This window comes from Melozone crissalis, unplaced genomic scaffold (assembly GCF_028551555.1).
Source record: "Melozone crissalis strain CALT ecotype California unplaced genomic scaffold, PUWL_Pcris_2 ptg000005l_1, whole genome shotgun sequence".
NCBI classification, from domain to species: Eukaryota; Metazoa; Chordata; class Aves; order Passeriformes; family Passerellidae; genus Melozone; species Melozone crissalis.
The window spans coordinates 42,653,753-42,670,298 of NW_026535783.1; the positions used below are offsets into that span (position 1 = coordinate 42,653,753).

Here is a 16,546-nt window from a genome sequence, read left to right on the forward strand (position 1 = left end):
TCCGCTGCTAGTTTGTTAGAGGCTCGATATCATCTTCATGGCACTGATTTAATCTCTCTGGTGACCAGTGGGGTGACCCAAAGGAGTGACAGATTAGGTTAAATATTAGAAAAAGGCTCTTCACACAAAGGGAAGTGGACCTAGTTCCAACCTGACAGAGTTCAAGTAGCATTTGGACAGTGCTCACACACGTATGGTTCTCAGGGCTGCCCGTGCAGAGCCAGGAGTAGGGCTATGGTGATCTTTTTTTGGTCCTTTCCAGCTCTGGATATTCTATGATGATTCAATTACTTATATGTATCTGTGTAAAAACTCCTTTCAGACACTGATGTTGTATCATGATATTGTATTTATGAAAATCTATTTTCTGCTTCCATATGCCTGCAAACACAAAGATAATATAAGTAAATTTTGGAGGTGGTTTCTATGCCAGAGATCTCACTTGTCTTATTTCCCTTTTATCTATGTAAATCTCTGTGTTATATGAGGTTAGGATAAATGAAAAAGAAATAGGACTTTTGGGATCATGTTTGTGTTTATCCAGTGTCAAGAAGGAATGATCATGTGGCCACACTGGATTGCTTCTTCAGGCAGTATCCACAGGTCATCAGCACCAAAAATGCAAATCATTTCACAGTACCCATAAATAAATATGTCTCTGGATATCATGTTTATGGGTAAATAGCTTCTCTACCATGCAAATGCAATTTTAACTTTTCTAAGAGAGACCACATCAGGAATAGTGTTGATACTAAAATATACCATGGTTAATTTCAGTTTCATTGTCTCAGTTTTGGACTTGACAGAGAGAGATTTTTAACTTCTGAAATGAAATAAGTTTAGTTTCTTCATCACCATGTCTAAATGTAAAGTATTTTCATGGAAATTGAAATGACATAGTTTTGAAAGACTCTTTAATCATTAAGGCTTTTCACATCTTTATTTAAATATTTCTAAAGTAACAGAAATGTCATGAGTGGTAGTTTGGAACTGGAAGTTGTAATAAAACAATAACATCTGAAACACATTTGAGTAAAATATTTAAGATTTTCCTAGGTGTCTGAGGGGCATTCTAACAGTTTTGATAGAGAGAATGAGACAGAAATTAATGGGCAACACAGAAATATACTGAAATTAAAAATAGGACAGAGGAAAATTTTGCAGTAGGGTGAAATGGGTTAGATTAACTTTCCATTGCTTAAAAAAAAAAATCATAGTTTAGTACGTAAGAAGAGTTTAGGAGAGGAGTGATTTTGTTGTATTCATTATAGGTTTTATAACTTCTCTGTGCAGGCATGCATTATGAGGGTCAGGGACATGAATACAGGAGTACTTGTGGTGTCGTCAGGATGTAGCATTTGTGGAACTAAGAAAAAGAAATCTAGCCTAGTTACAGTAAAATATTGCTCATACCAGACTCTGCTTTCAGTTGCAAAACTCAAGACTGTCCTTTTGCTGTTAACTGTCTTCCTGTCATAGTACTTCCAAAAATGTTTTGATAAGATTTCCAGATGTTGTGCTTTATAGTCTGTTTTGGGGGAGCTGTTTCTTTGAAGTTTTAACTCTGGGCAGAAATAAGCAAGCGTACCCTAAAATTAGTAACTTTATAGATGGCATACACTTAGTAAGAAAAAAATCCACAAAGAATTATGTTACCAATCTGATATAAAAATATTAGTCCTCTCTAATTAACCCAAATTAACATGAAAAATAAGTTTTAAAATATTTTTATTTATTGAAGTTGGATTATTGATCTTTATGGAAAAAAAGAAAATCTTATTAAGCCATGATACTGTCCTGGAGATTTGCTCCACTGGCTTGCAAAAAAGTTTTTGATTATTTTAAAAATATATGTAACCACAAGAGTATGTGTAACTGTTTCAAAAACAGATTAAAAAAATACTGTGGAATGACAGTGTTGTTTTTTATTTTGGAGACATCCAGTGAATGTGGGAAGATTCTGTAGTTTTTGCCATTATTTTTTGCTACGTTGAAATGCTAAAAATATGCTTCTATTTGGTGACTTTTTGAAACAGGTTTGAGGTTTTCTGGTAGTGCAAATAGGCAGTTTTATAACTTCAGAGATTTCTCCCAAGACTTTTGCCATTAGCCTTTCAAGTAACTAACTGTCCTCCAAAAATCCTACAACCCAAGAAAGGGAAAAGTCATCTCTGAGAATGCTGCATTACTTAGAAGTTGAGCCCTAACATGACAATTGGGATTTCAATTGCTGTGTCTTCTGTCAGATATTGTACAAGTTATTTTTTCTCTCTTGTGGCTTGTTTCTTCCAACTGGATGCCTGAATAACTTCAATAATATCTGGATCATGTCTTAAATCTCCATCAGTTAGAAATACCTCTATGTCTACTAATTTACTGTAGATCTCTCCCAGTCTTCCTTTCTCCAGGTTGCTGTTACTGAATTCTTTGCTATGTTTCCATATCAAACAAAATTTTAAGTTCCTGCACTAGTAAGATTTTGTGAGATAGATGTAACTTTCTGCCTGAATAAAATTTATGAGTGTTTGAGCAATATAGAAATTTTATGCAGTAAAAAAAAAAAAAAAATTCCCTCACAAAATATGGGAGAGGAAGTTACTAAAAATTTAAAATGACTCTAGTGACTAGTGCAGTGGCTAAAGGATCTTTAGCATTAATAGGCTAATAACTGTTGGTGAACATCTTGATTTACTGACTGGCAAGTAAATTAGATGCTTTTTTTCTTAACTTGTAAGGAAACAGAAATATCAGAAAAGAGAAGGACAGTGTTCCCATCTATGGCATCATTTTTGAAAGATGGCTTAGGAAAGTTCATTAACATAATTTCAGACAATTTCCATGTTTGTCCTTGAGATCTGTTTTACTGTTATAGTGTTACAACACTGTGTACATTGGAAATAAATATAACAGTTGTCATCAATGCACACTGTTCATTACAAAAGTGGAGAGATTCATGTGGATTTCCATAGTAGTCAAGTGTCTGGAAATACTGAATATCAATATACAATGAACTGAATTTTAATTTTACAGTTTCTTCATCATGTTCATTCTCTTACACCTCACCCACCTCTACCAACAGTCAAGAGCCAAGATGCCATCATTCCATTAAAACTGAAACAGCTGGACCGCCTTCACCTGTTGCTTGGCCAGCATCTGTTGGACCCTCCACTTCTCAGGTCCCGACACCCTTTGTTGGATACTCCTCTTCTGGACACTTGTCCCCTCTTTCTTTCTCCCCATCCACTGGAAACTCCCTCCCCATTGGGGTCCTTCCTGATCACTGCTTCTTTCTCGGGTCTTCTTCTCATCAACAGTCGAGGATGGATGTTCTCATTTCTGAAGTGAGGGAACTGAAAGAGGAAGTAGTTAATGTAGTCCAGGAATTGAGAACAGTAACAGAGCACCTTGGCATTTTGGTATCCTGTGTTGGACAGGGTAGAGGATTTTTTCAAGCTCCTGGTGCTCCTTCCGAGGGCTAATACTTTAGAAACACACTCTCCATCTAACAGATCAATTCAGTTTGCAAAGGTTTACCTGATGAATATCTGTTAAATGCTATTCTGTGTTTTTGACTTAGTCTGAATTTTCAAAATCTTTCCATGTCAAAGTATATTTGAAAGCAATTTCTGTCTTATTAGTAGCTTGTTGCTTCTACCTTTGTATATTTTTATTTCAAAATACTTTTTAAACAATGTATACACACACGTACACATGCGTTTCATATCTCTGTATCTCTATGTATTACATATAATTTTATGCGGTTTTGACTAGTATGATAGGATTATTTTCAGCACTGTAATCAAATACTACCACTTGGTAAATTTTCATAACTTCACATTTGTAAAATGAGAGATATGTTTCACCAAGACTAACTTCTCAAAGTGTATTTCCAGAGTAAACTCTTAGCCATGGCTTCTGTGAGCCTGTTGGCTGCTGTGCCTCTGAAAATGGCATCATGGTAACAAACAACAGCCTTACAAGGAAGAATTCAAGTATTTGAGTCCTCCTTGTTCTTCCTCATTGCAGAAAAAAGATGTTGGTAGAGTTCAGTGCATGAACTTTGTCTGCTTCTTAAAAATAATGTCAAATTTTGGGATAGTTTAAACAAATCCAAGGTCAATAGGGAATTGGTTCGCTTTTGTTTTCTATAGTGACAATTTTGCAAGAAAAGCTGCTGGGACCTGGAATAAGTCAAAAGTTATTTTTATAAAGATGAAAAACACTTAAAGCTTGAAAGGCACTAAGTATGGAAAAATAGGTGAAGGATCTCCCAAATGTTTATTTAATGAAAATAAAGAGAAAGGAAAACATACTATGAACAGGATGGCAAAAATGTTACCTTGGAATGAGTAAGTTGCTCGTACATCAAGAAAATTGACATCCTGCATTATGGAGAGTGGTAAGTTTATGCTGCCTTCAAAAAACAAAGCAACAAAGATTATATCAGTTTTTCTGTATTTAAAATTGATTTAGACAAATTTACAACTGTTCATAAGTATCTTCAAGTATTCAGAATAATGGATGAGGAAGTTTTTCTTTTGGGCACAGCAGAGACCTGACTTTTCCTTCAGCCCATGAACACTTAAGTTTCCAACTGAATGAAGAGTGTTTAGAAATATAAACAGAAGGACAAATATAGTTGGAGATGCAATAGGAAGCATACAAAAAAGATTTGCTTTTTTTTTGCGTTCCTGGAAATGACTGTTATTTGCTCAATAAAGTTGCTGTAAAAAATCTCATTACAGATTCTTTGTCTTTTTTTTTTTGACAATATATTGTGGAAAGAGCTATTACTTAATGTTTTCTATGTGTGATTAGTGAGGTGAATACCTCAAGGTCTCCATATTGATCAATGAAACATGTTAGTGCAAAAGGAATTTTTCTTATACTCATGGCCATTATCCTGTGATGAATTTTGTATCATAGCAACATCCTGTTATCTGGATGGTAGACGTCCTTTTATTGAAATGAGTGATACAGTGAATGTCTTAATGCAAGATTTGTCCCAGGAGCTATTATGTGTAATTTTCTTATTCCAATTTTGCTGAATAAGAGATTAAGTATTTTGAAACGGATCACTTCTTTTTAGAACTTAAAGGGTATGTCTAAGTCTGCATAATTTAACGTATGTGGTGCAGAATGTAATTTATGGAAAGAAGAGGTATTGTCATTTTTTGGGCACCTCTCTTCATTCACATATTCTGTGTTTCTGTGTTTATACATAGTCATATTTGAAAGGGTACTTTTTTACTACTTTCCAACAATCTATATCAAACTTGATCAAAGTAGTATATCTCAGTTTGACTTAATGATTTTTAAAACCATTCTCCAGAAGGATCAACAACTAATGTTACACAACTCTTAAAATGTTCCTGTTACTATTAGAAACCATTAGATAATAGTAATAAAAAGATTTCATAATCTGAATGCTTCTAAATCAACAAATTCCATCACATTATTTTATCTCAAATAGCCGTTTAATCTTATTGCATTAGAAACTGGAAATACTTTTGTGACTTTGGCAGTTATGATTACAGTATTGATTTTATTTTCTGGCCAAGGTCCTTGGAGTCTCAGTCTTAATGAAATGTTACAGCTGTACATTTTTCCTTGAAGTCTGGATGACTTTCTGTAGGATAACTTAATAAATGACTAAAATGTACTCCAAAGTCTTCATAACTTTTTTGGTTTTTTAGGAACATTTTACTCATTCTTCCATAATGCTCTTCTATCACAGCTGTGTACATGAATCACACCTCTTAACAGTGATTCATAGAAGATGAAATGGCTCACTCTATTTCTGAAGTGTAAAGATAAACAAAAAAGTACTCAAGTACCTGAAATACACTGGAGCTGCTTATGGGTTTTTTTTTTATGGCAATGGCTTTTTTAGTGATGATATATATATATTTGCTCTAGCAACACAGTATTTTTGGCTTGATGTCTTTTATCACTGTTTCCAAAGTCAGCCCCATTACTTGCAGTGCCTACTCCGTGTTTAATAGGTAGCCTGAGCTCTGTGCTAGTCCCAAGTACTTCCCATACAACATCCAATGTGCTGTGTTGATACAGAAGTGGTAGGATGAACTGAGTCTGCAGTTGTAGGAAGATGTGAGACAGGAGAGGCTGTAGAGGTGCACCTGGTCCCTGGGGACCACTGTGAAGGGAGTGGAGGAATTCTCACCTCCTTCCAACAGCAGCATCCCAGATCCCAGTGATCTCCGTGATGGCCCCTGCAGCTTGGGGGTCTCACAGCAGGACAGTGTTTCTGGTATGAGATGAAGATGAGGAAAGGTGAGGAAGGCTGGGCAGTTTTATCTAGAAGGTCAATGCATGGGAAAAAAGGGTATGTTTCTTCTCTCAGGAAACAGGGCAGTTATAGTAACACAGTTGTGCTGATTATAAACCTTCCCTGGGTGTTTTACTGTTACTTCCTGGTGAGAAGTGGTGAGGTGTGTTTATAGATGAGAATGAAGAATTGCTGCCCACAGCCTTTACAGGACAGTGTACCATAGTTTCAGCCTAATCTTGGTGGGAATAGCTGCGGGTTTACATAGACATGCATCTCTTCAGTATGGCAGTTAATTACCTACGTGTAATATGATCTTGTCAAACAACAGTTATGGGATTGGGTCTGTATGTCCTGTCCTATAGGTGGACATTTTTAAAAATTATTTTGGGATGGGGAAAGTTTTAGTGTTCACATATTCAATATTAATTTGATCTGACCATCATAGCTTTGGTCATCCCCCATTTTATAAATAGTGTTCTGTTAAAATTGAAAAAAAATTGGGGAAATGTGTATGCAGGTTTCTCAATTACTTTAGTTTAAATATCCATGCACTAGATTATACTTTCCAAAAGCTAGTGCATATAATTTTAACAGGAACTGTACTGAGTTTTACTTTCTGTCCATAAAAAGTAGGATAGTCAGTAATGCAATGGAAAATTTCAGTTGTCCAATTTTATACAGTCACAAACACCAGCAAAGAGTGTCCTACATTCATTCATATAGGGATTTGCCTGAGTTTTCCACCCTACCTCCCTATATCCACCCTTGCCATGTATACAGGGAGGTGTAAGGGCAGGTAGGTAAAACACTTCTGTCTCTTGTCCAAACCCCTTTCTGCTGAGGTAAAGAAAATCTTCAAGGTAAACACAGCCCACAGAATGATACTGTTGGCAATGGAGTACAGCATTATTCAAGTTCATGTAGTTAAGGATGAGAAGAATGGCATGTCTGCTCCATCAAAAGGGTTCTGACCTTTTCTATTTCAGGTGTCTGGAAGTTCTTGTATCACTTTCTTCTCTTATGTATATTAATACTTAGAGAGCAAAACAAAATAGTGTAATTAATTATATGACTAATGAAAAAATAAATAATTCAGTTGCTTTTGCAATTAATTTATTAATTTTGCTGTTGTTGTTCTGAATTACAGTTTGGTTTTAGTGTTTTTCTTGACAGCTTACAATACTGAAAGTGACTAGAAATTCTAGTCTAGTTTCTCTTCTTGGGTTTTAAATACAAATCTCAAAAGATGATACATTGAAATGGTTTATCTGTTGTGAAATGACATAATAGCACAACAGAGCATTTGATTAGCCTTGGGCATGGTTCCTGATGGGAAAACAGGTGTCACAGTCTGGTAGACTGGATTGTGTAATATCAGAGGTGTGCCTGTGAAAATAACATTGGCACTAAGTAGGCTGATTTGAAAATGGGAAATTATCAAGTCTTCATACACTGAAAAATTCTAATCCAGTATAAAATTTTCATATGTAAAATGGTTTTCCACACTTGATGCAGAAGTAAAAGTAAAACCGAGATCAGTTTTTAAAATGTGAGGTAAAACAGATCAGTCTTTTGAATGTGAACAGCTCTTTCCAAACCTTGACACTTGTCCTAAAGTTCAGAACACTCTCAGCTGCTAAGCAGTATGCATGCAGCTGCATGACCCTGTTGTTTCTCACAAAAGTGAGTGCAAAAGCTCACCTTGAGAATTGTTAAAATATGCCTCAGAAATCCATAGCATGGAATTGACCATGATTTGTTTGTTCTGTTTTATTTTGTTGATTTTTAATTCTGGAGAACGTCAATTACCAGAATTTTTCATGGAAGTAAATAAATTTTTAAGAGGCCTTACCTCTGGTCCAAGATAACACTTACAGTGAAGTGGAATGAGACACCAAAAAGTCAAGGATTAGGCACAGATTTGTAAAAGGGATGAGCTAGTTACAGAGACTGGTTTCTGTTTGGTATAGAACAGGAACTCTAAGCCAGTCTTTGTTACAAACATCAAGTATCTCTAACATCCAGCTGTTCAGGCACATTTCTCTTTCTTTCATATTTATTCACATATCCATATAAAAATATGTCCCCACTCCTTTTCTTCCTTTTGTGGAGAAGATAAATGAATTAAAATGTTTTTATTTTCATGCTCCTTAGTTTTCATCCAGCCCCAGTGCCAAATGTTTGGGGCAGATATAACAAAGCCTTTTTTCAATAAGGGAGAGGTGGTTGTGGTTTAAAGTCACTCAGCTGTCAGTATTCAGTATTAGGTGCCTTATTAAAATGCACAGTTGAGAAATACACGATGTTAAAGGAAATCATATTGAGCTGTCAGAAAAATTGGTGATGCTGGCTTTGCCTGTGCAAAGTGGCTCTGCACCTTCTTCACATGTGCGGGTGTAAAGCAAAACTAATTCTCCTGACCATGGGGAGATTTCTTGTCATTATACAGACATCCAAAGTGAATTCAAAGTTTTACTGAAGTTTTCATGTGCTTCACACAAGAGTGATTGGATGAGGTGAAGACTGAGGTCAAGCTGGCTGTGATGTGTGTAGTGTATCCTGCCACCAGAAATCATTCCAAGTACTGCCTCTGGGAAAGAGCAGTTCATTTAAAGCTGTAGCATGGAAGGATGCCTCTTATAGCTTGACAGTGGTGCTATGGACTCCATGGTTTTTGTCCTTCATGACAGTGATAAACTGTAAGCTGAATATGGGTTCATCTTACTTTCTCTGGAAGTGATGCTACACTACTGAGGTGTAAATAAATCTTTACAGATTGCTGTTTGCAAGAGTGTACCTTGTACAAAAAGGTTTATGAAACCAAGCAGTAGAAAATATACTAATAAGAAGATTTATAGAATTAAAAGATTGAAATATATTTATTATTTGTTTATGGAATCTTCTAGCTCTTCTCATAAGCATCCCTCATCGGCAAGAAAGAGAAGCTGCTATGCTGTGGTGGTGATCAAGAAATTAGGTCAGGTGCCCAGAAATGGGCAGGTGGATGTTTAAATTTGCCCTGGGTCACTGTTTGGTTCCAGCTGAGTTCTCCTTACAGGTGGCTTGCCAAGTGCTGTGTCAAGATGACACTCATCCAGGAACTGCCTGGATGGCAAGCTGCTTTAGACAGAGGAAGAGGGTCTTTGCTTTGATGAGGAAATTGCCAAAACTCAAGTCTCATTAGTGTTTCCTAAGGTTCCTTGGAAGTGAACAACAGTTTAATTAAAGGCTGATGTAAACATGTTTCTGCACTTTCCCTGCAGCATTTTATCACATTAGAGTTGATCAAAATTGTTGCCTTGGGCTGTCTTGAGCAGCTATACATCTGGAGCACCATTTGTGCAAGCTGCTGACGAACAGGCTACATATGCTATGTTTCACAGCAGCTCTTCTGCCCTCCTACGTAGGCTGGTTTACCTTGTTGGAAGATGAGATGTTCTAACTTTTTTTATTTGCATAAGCCCTTTTTACTTTGATGTGATGCTTTGGAATGTATAACATGCTACCTGTTTGGGTGCCTGTGTGCTGTACCTCCAAAGTAATATGAGAATAAAAACAACAGTGATTTGGAACAGCACTGAGAATTTAACATTTGAAGAATATTCTCAGCAGGACAGGACACTGTGTCTGATTAATTTTGACCTTAAAATGACTTTGTCGGAGTGCTTTTGACATCTTTCTGCTTTTCATCTGTATTTCAGATTGTTTTTTCCAAAAGTCTGTTTTATTTTCATTCTCAAAGTAATAAGGATTGGAATCCCCTCCTGAAACTTAAAAACAAATAAATCGTTTTTCTTCAGTATTGTTGAAGAGATGAACTCTTCGGGGTATTCAGGCACTCATCAGACATAGTAGTCAGGATCAAAGTGGAGGGTGGGACTTGCAGGGGATGGTGGAGGGTCACAGGCAGAGTCTGCTCTGTGTCTAGTGCCAGTGCCTGTGCCGGGATTGACAGCAGGATGGGGCAGGGTAAGGAATTGGACTCAGTTTCATCTGTCCTGCTCTAAGTTCGGTTCAGAAAACATTGATCCAATTGGGTCTCAGTAAGACATTCACATTTTTGCAGGCCTGTCTTAGCAGAATAGAGTAATAGAGTGTGCCAATATTAAAAGGGTCAAAATAATTTTAAAAATAACGTGGTCCATGTAAGAAGTCAACTTCAATGTGGCCCCTATCCAGTAAAGTGCTTAAGGAATTACCTCTGCTTTGAACATGGGTTGAAAGCAGAAATAATTGATTTGAAATCCCATTGATTTGAAATGGAACCAATTACACTATTGATGTCTGTTTTACAAAAATATTGTAATTATGTTTGAAATAATTTGGTACAAAGTCCAACAAATATTGATCAATTAATGTAAAATTTCAGAAAAAATCCAGTATTTTTGCTCTGGAGAACTTCAGTAAACTTGGTAGAAATCATGCATTTGTCCCTACCAGTCTGTTATCTTCACATAGTGAGCTCTAAAGAAATGCTTTTATTTATTGGGAATCTCAAAGGAAGAAGTGACAAGACAATCCTTGAGACATGGAAAATATGACAATAGTTAAAGTATCCCTTGTTCTTAGGGAAGTTACATTGTTTCATTATGGTTTTGGTGATAAGGGGATAAGTTTTGAGGTAATAAAATAATAAATACCATAAACTGGCATGTGTATGGCAGTTACCCTACACACCTGAGTGTAGGTGTTGCATTGAGAAATGCAATAAAAATTAAGTGGCTGTTGAAGGAACAGATGATTTGGTGATGTACTAGGGAGCTGACGGGTGTCTATGAAGGTTCTAAAGACATAAATTTCTTCACAGGTTGACTTCTATGGTATTAAAGAAATGTAGTTGCTGTCTTGCAGGACAAGAACCTGTTAAGACATAATTTTTAATTCTCAAATTTGAAAGCAGTAATTTAAAATTAGTTTATTCACCATATGGGATTTGCATCATCATATCATATTTGTGCAAGAAAAACAGAAAGAAATATCTTCAGTCTATAAAATTATGTGTTCTGAGGCAAGCTTCTAAGCTAATGTTATTGTTATATTTTTTTTTATTGTAGATATGTCTTCTCCTACAATGAAGAAGCCTGAAAAGCCTTTGTTTAGTCCCACTTCTCCCCAGGATTCTTCATCAAGACTGAGCACTTTTCCCCAGCATCACCACCCAGGAATCCCAGGAGTTGCACACAGTGGTGAGGGTTATGTCGGAGGAAATAAAAACCTCCCTTGTTCATTTGCTCTGTTCTCCTTTGCTATAATCAGATTGTGATGCATTTTTGCAGACTTTCTTAGAGACCTAATCCAATTTATAATACTGGTGAAAATAAAAATGGAAAAGGTTGGGATATCCCTGCAAGAGTGCTCATTTAGCTTTTCAGGTAATCTGACTGCTGGAAGTCACTTAAAAGGATTTAGGATTAATTAGTGAATAAAATAAACTGTACAATGCATAAAGAAACTGACAGAGGAAAAATGCTCCCTGTATTTCATCCTCTCACCTAAATCCCTTTTTTATTATTGTTGCTATGACTATATTGTATTTAAATACCAGAATGGCAGGATTTAATACACAAGAGAAATCACAACCATGTTCACCATGTGACACAATGAAATAAGTACCAGTGCTTCTTTTGAATGCTGAGTCTAAAAAGTCCTGATTAAGTATTTTCCAACACCTGTTTTCTGAAATCATTAGTAAATCTGTAGTAAAAATTCACTTGAAGTAAGGATGAGATATGTGAAATGTGACAGAATGCATGTTGTCTTGAGGGTTTATCAGTTACAGGGTAATTCCAGCATCGTGGTGTGTTTAATTTTATAGGTGAGACCGACCCTGGTTTTCAGATGATCAGAAGTGTCCCTTCAACATCTCATCATGTCTCCTTGACATAAACTACTTATAAAAGTTTTAATTTATTGAGCAGAGTTAAGTGACTAGAGTAAAACAGATTTGAAAATTTTGGTTTTTTTCTTCACATGAAGTTTTGCTTTGAGAAGTTTCTGTTTTATTTTTCCTCCATGATTTCAAGTGAAATCTATAAGAACCCTTTAAGCTCATCTATAAGAACTATTTTCCCCTTAACATCCACTTATTTTTTATTACAATGGTCCTGGACTCATTCTGGTCACTCTGATGTTTCCACTACCAGCAGACACTCACGCATATAGAGATGATGGGTGAAATGGAAGGGACAGATTTCACTTTATTCGTGTTTGTTTTTCATAGCTCTGACATGCCAGAGGAGTAATTAGTATTTTGTTTAAACTGAACTTGGTGGAGCTGTCAGTAAAATGAACCTTCTAAAAAAACCCAAACAAAAAACCCCAGCCAATCAAAAAAAAAAAAATCCCCCAAATCACTTATATCTCCTTATATTAAATTTAGAGTATAGTTTTATAATATACATTCTTCAGTGATGATCATAACCTATCTTGTGATTTAGTGAATTATTTACTTGTTGGGAACCCCATTTTAATCTTTGTGGCCTGTTCTATTATGCTGATGAGCAATGCCCAAAAATATAGGAAGTCCTATAAAAATTAAGCTGAAGAAACTCAGAGATGTGAAAGGTGTTCCAGAAGAGCAGTGTTCATGTGCTTGTGCTGATGCAGTAGAGAACCATTGAACAGTGTATAAATAACCTTTCTTTAAAGACCTGATTTTGTATTTTTCCACTAATGAAAACGGAAACTCCCTGTCTCTTCTCCATTTCCTTTGAACTAAGTACCCCTTGTTTTCATACACCGAGTGTGTGCTCTCTAGGTGTGTAGTAAGGGTGGAAAGTGTGTTCTTGTGCAGTGTGATAGAAGAAAGTTCTACGCTTCCAGACCAACAACTGGGCACCAGAAGGACAAGCTGTACCTTCCTTGCACTGTGAAAACATTGTTAGTTTAGACACTATACGCAGTCTTTAGGTAGAAAATTGTATGTTTGTAGAGGCTGGAAATAAAGAGAATGATAGTAATGAAAATGGGTAGTGTAGGTAATTTTTTATTAGTCAAAGATAATTTTATTGGGTGGATTGGATTCTCAGGTACTGAAGAAGTTGAACATTCATTAACATTTTCATAACGGTCAGCAAATATCCGTGGCAATATTAATGAGTAGATAAGATACTGTCCTGTCCCCAAAAGAGGAGGATAGATTGCAATGCAGCGAGGAATCCTCATTTCTTGGGACTTGGTGATTTTCCTCAGTGTTGCAGTGCTGTAAATAAAAGTGGGGGCTTTATTTAGTATTTGGTTTGATTTCTTTGGGCTCCAGATGGGAAAATTGTGTAATTGGAATAACCTCTATGTTGGAGAACGACTCCTGTTTAAAAAAAAAAAGAAAATACTATGATGGCATAACCCACAAAACCAAAACAAGATGCACTATTTATGAATTTGAAACAGTTACACTTTTCATTTCCTGAGATAATATGAAGGCATTAAGTTTTTCTGTAAAAATGCCCTTACGCAGGAGTTCAATACATTGATTTGAAACTGACTTTTTATTTTTTTTGCTGTAACACAGAGGTGAAGAATTTTAGAAGAAACAAGATGCGAAGTAATTTTAATTTTATTTTATCTTCTCCAGTCATCTCAACTAGAACTCCACCTCCACCTTCACCGTTGCCATTTCCAGCACAAGCTATTCTCCCTCCTGGCCCATCTAGCTACTTCTCTCATCCAACGATCAGATATCCTCCCCACCTGAATCCTCAGGATACTCTGAAGAACTATGTACCTTCTTACGACCCGTCCAGCCCGCAGACCAGCCAGGTACTGTAAAATTATGTCAATAACTCCAAAACCAGCCCTGTGGGGAATATGTGTAAGGCATCTAGACTGGTGCCTAGCCAGTTCTGATGTTAGAGGAATCTGGAGCTGCTGTATAAAGTGATACAACTTATCCTGTTCATCATGATTGAATAGAGGGTGCAGGTTAGTCATATTTACTTGTTTTCCTCCGTCAAGTGTAAGAAAATACTCTACTGGAAGCCCTGCCATCAGCAACAGGGCAGGTGCTGGTCCTGCACCCTCCTGCAGGCTGGGCCACCGGAGGCAAAGCTCCACTCCGGGGAGCTCCTTGGTACACATGCATGTCCAAGTACATGCGTGGACATACAGGTATATTTATAGCCTGACAATGAAAGTAAACTCTTGCAAGTTAGTACTTACCCTGTTCCATAGGCACTGATATTTCTTTGCACAGTGAGCACAACACTTATAGGCGCTGATATTTCTTTGCAGGTACTGATATTTCTTGGCATAGTGAGACATACAAATTCTTTTTTCCTCCCTTTCTAGAGAACATGCTGTAGTAGATGCATTCCTGGCAACTGCACGGGTTCAAAGTTGTGTCTGATATTGGAAATTGACATGTTTTTCATTAGGAAAGTCATTTGTGAAGGTCTGTGTGCAAAACTGCTTTCCATGATAGCATCAGCACGCACAGTTACCATGTGATTTGCACTACAGAATAAACTGCAGTTGAGACTTGGTCTCTCAATACCTGGAGTATGTCCAATGTCAGTGTAATGTAATCTTTGCTGCTGAGGCTGTTATTCTTTTGGTGCCTTTCCTGAAAGGCTCTTTTGGAGCCCTGTTGCTGGTGTTTTAGCATGTTTTTTTGGAAGAGCCTTGGGTATGTAAACTGCAGACAGGTTTTCCGTCTTCTAAGAGTTAGGTTCCTTTGGAAGGACTTTCTTAGCAGGGATGATGGGGTTGCTATGACAGTATTTTGTTTTGGGCTAAGGTTGGTTTTTTTTCACCAATAATGACAGGCCTTGCAGCATTCATTTTGGTTACAGCAGCACTGGAACTTGAGACTGAATCAAACTCTCTCAGGACTGTGCAGACTGTTCATGGTGGCTATTGTGCCCATGGGCTAATTTCCTGGTCAAGCTGCATGATTTGCTATATATTTAACTAACAAAAAAAAAAAAAAAAAAAAAAAAGAAAAAAAAAAAAAGAAAAAAAAAAAGAAAAAAAAAAAAGAAAGGTGGGCCCATAAAGTAAAAATTTACTTTGAAGGAAGAAATTCTGACTAGGTGGGTTTTGCTTGTTACAGTATTACTGCAAATTAAACAAAAAACTGAACGCAGTGTATGTTGACTTCAGAATACAAATTGCTATCTGCACATGGATTAAAATTCTTTCAATCCTGTATAGCATTTTTTCTGAGACTCAGCTGGGAATGTTGCATGCAGGACCTGATTTTAATTTGTGTAAAATTTCCATGAATAACAAAGTCTAATTAAGACACCCATTAAAAGTCCTTAGCTTTAATTCAGTGTGGAAAATCTCAGAGTTCTGTTGGATTTTTTTTTTAAACTGATGTCTTAATTAGGCACTATTAAGGGAAAAATTATGCAAATTAAATCAGGCCCTTACTGTTATGCATTTCTTTAATTATTCAGTGCTTGTTTTACTTACATTTTGATTTCTTATATATGTTAAAGGAGCAGATTAGGTGATAATCTCTCTGGATTGTCCCACATCCTACTTCGGATCATTACTGAAAAAAACTACATCTAAATGAAGTATCTGACTTTCTTTCAGTTGAAAAATGTGCTGTCTTATGATTTTAATATTGGAGAATGTATCAATTGAGCAGGAGTTATGCTTTCAACTTTCTGCTCAACTCTTTTCCCTTACCTCTGGTTGAAAAAATAATATTTTGACCTTAAAAGATTAAATTTTAGTCTGATGATTTTTTACAGAGTAGTGGCAAACTGAGAAGACTTCATATTTTTGTGTACTCCATAGGGAATAGCAGATTTAACTGGCCCAAGTTTACTGCTTTCATCACTTTTCCTAACCTTTTTTAGGGTAATTTTTTTGTTTCATTTGAGATTTGGTTTAGTTCCTGACAAGAGGAGATAGGGTAAATGACACAAAATATGCAGTTTCAGTCATCTACATCATATATTTACCATAATTTATTATCATTAATCACTATTATTAGTGAAATATTTTAAAAATTTAATTCTTTGAATTTCATCTCTTAGATTTGCTGTAGGTTTGAGCAGTTGCATGCCTAGTCAAAATATCACTAAATAAAATAGTTAAAGTTTGGCTGTATGAAAAGTAAAACAGCAGGATTAATTTTTTGCTTAGGAAAAGAAGATGGAACTGTCTGTGAAGTTTCAGTGACAAAAGGGAATTGTTCTGATAACAATAGGATGCTTTGATCCAAACCAGTTTTTCTTTTCAAAATAAAACATGAATTTTTATTCAAACAAATTTAATTATTATAAAATTCAAAACAGCATC

The 16,546-nt window shown here is 36.1% G+C and overlaps 1 protein-coding gene across 4 annotated transcripts in view; it reads left to right on the plus strand.

The window, feature by feature from the left end:
* NFIB (nuclear factor I B) overlaps nt 1–16,546 on the plus strand; it is a 164,819-nt gene that overhangs the window by 115,418 nt on the left and 32,855 nt on the right. For all 4 annotated transcript variants that reach the window (XM_054283574.1, XM_054283551.1, XM_054283565.1 and 1 more), the window contains exons 7-8: nt 11,347–11,478; nt 13,866–14,050. In XM_054283574.1, coding sequence (XP_054139549.1) covers nt 11,347–11,478; nt 13,866–14,050 — 317 coding nt within the window. The remainder of the gene's footprint in view (nt 1–11,346; nt 11,479–13,865; nt 14,051–16,546) is intronic.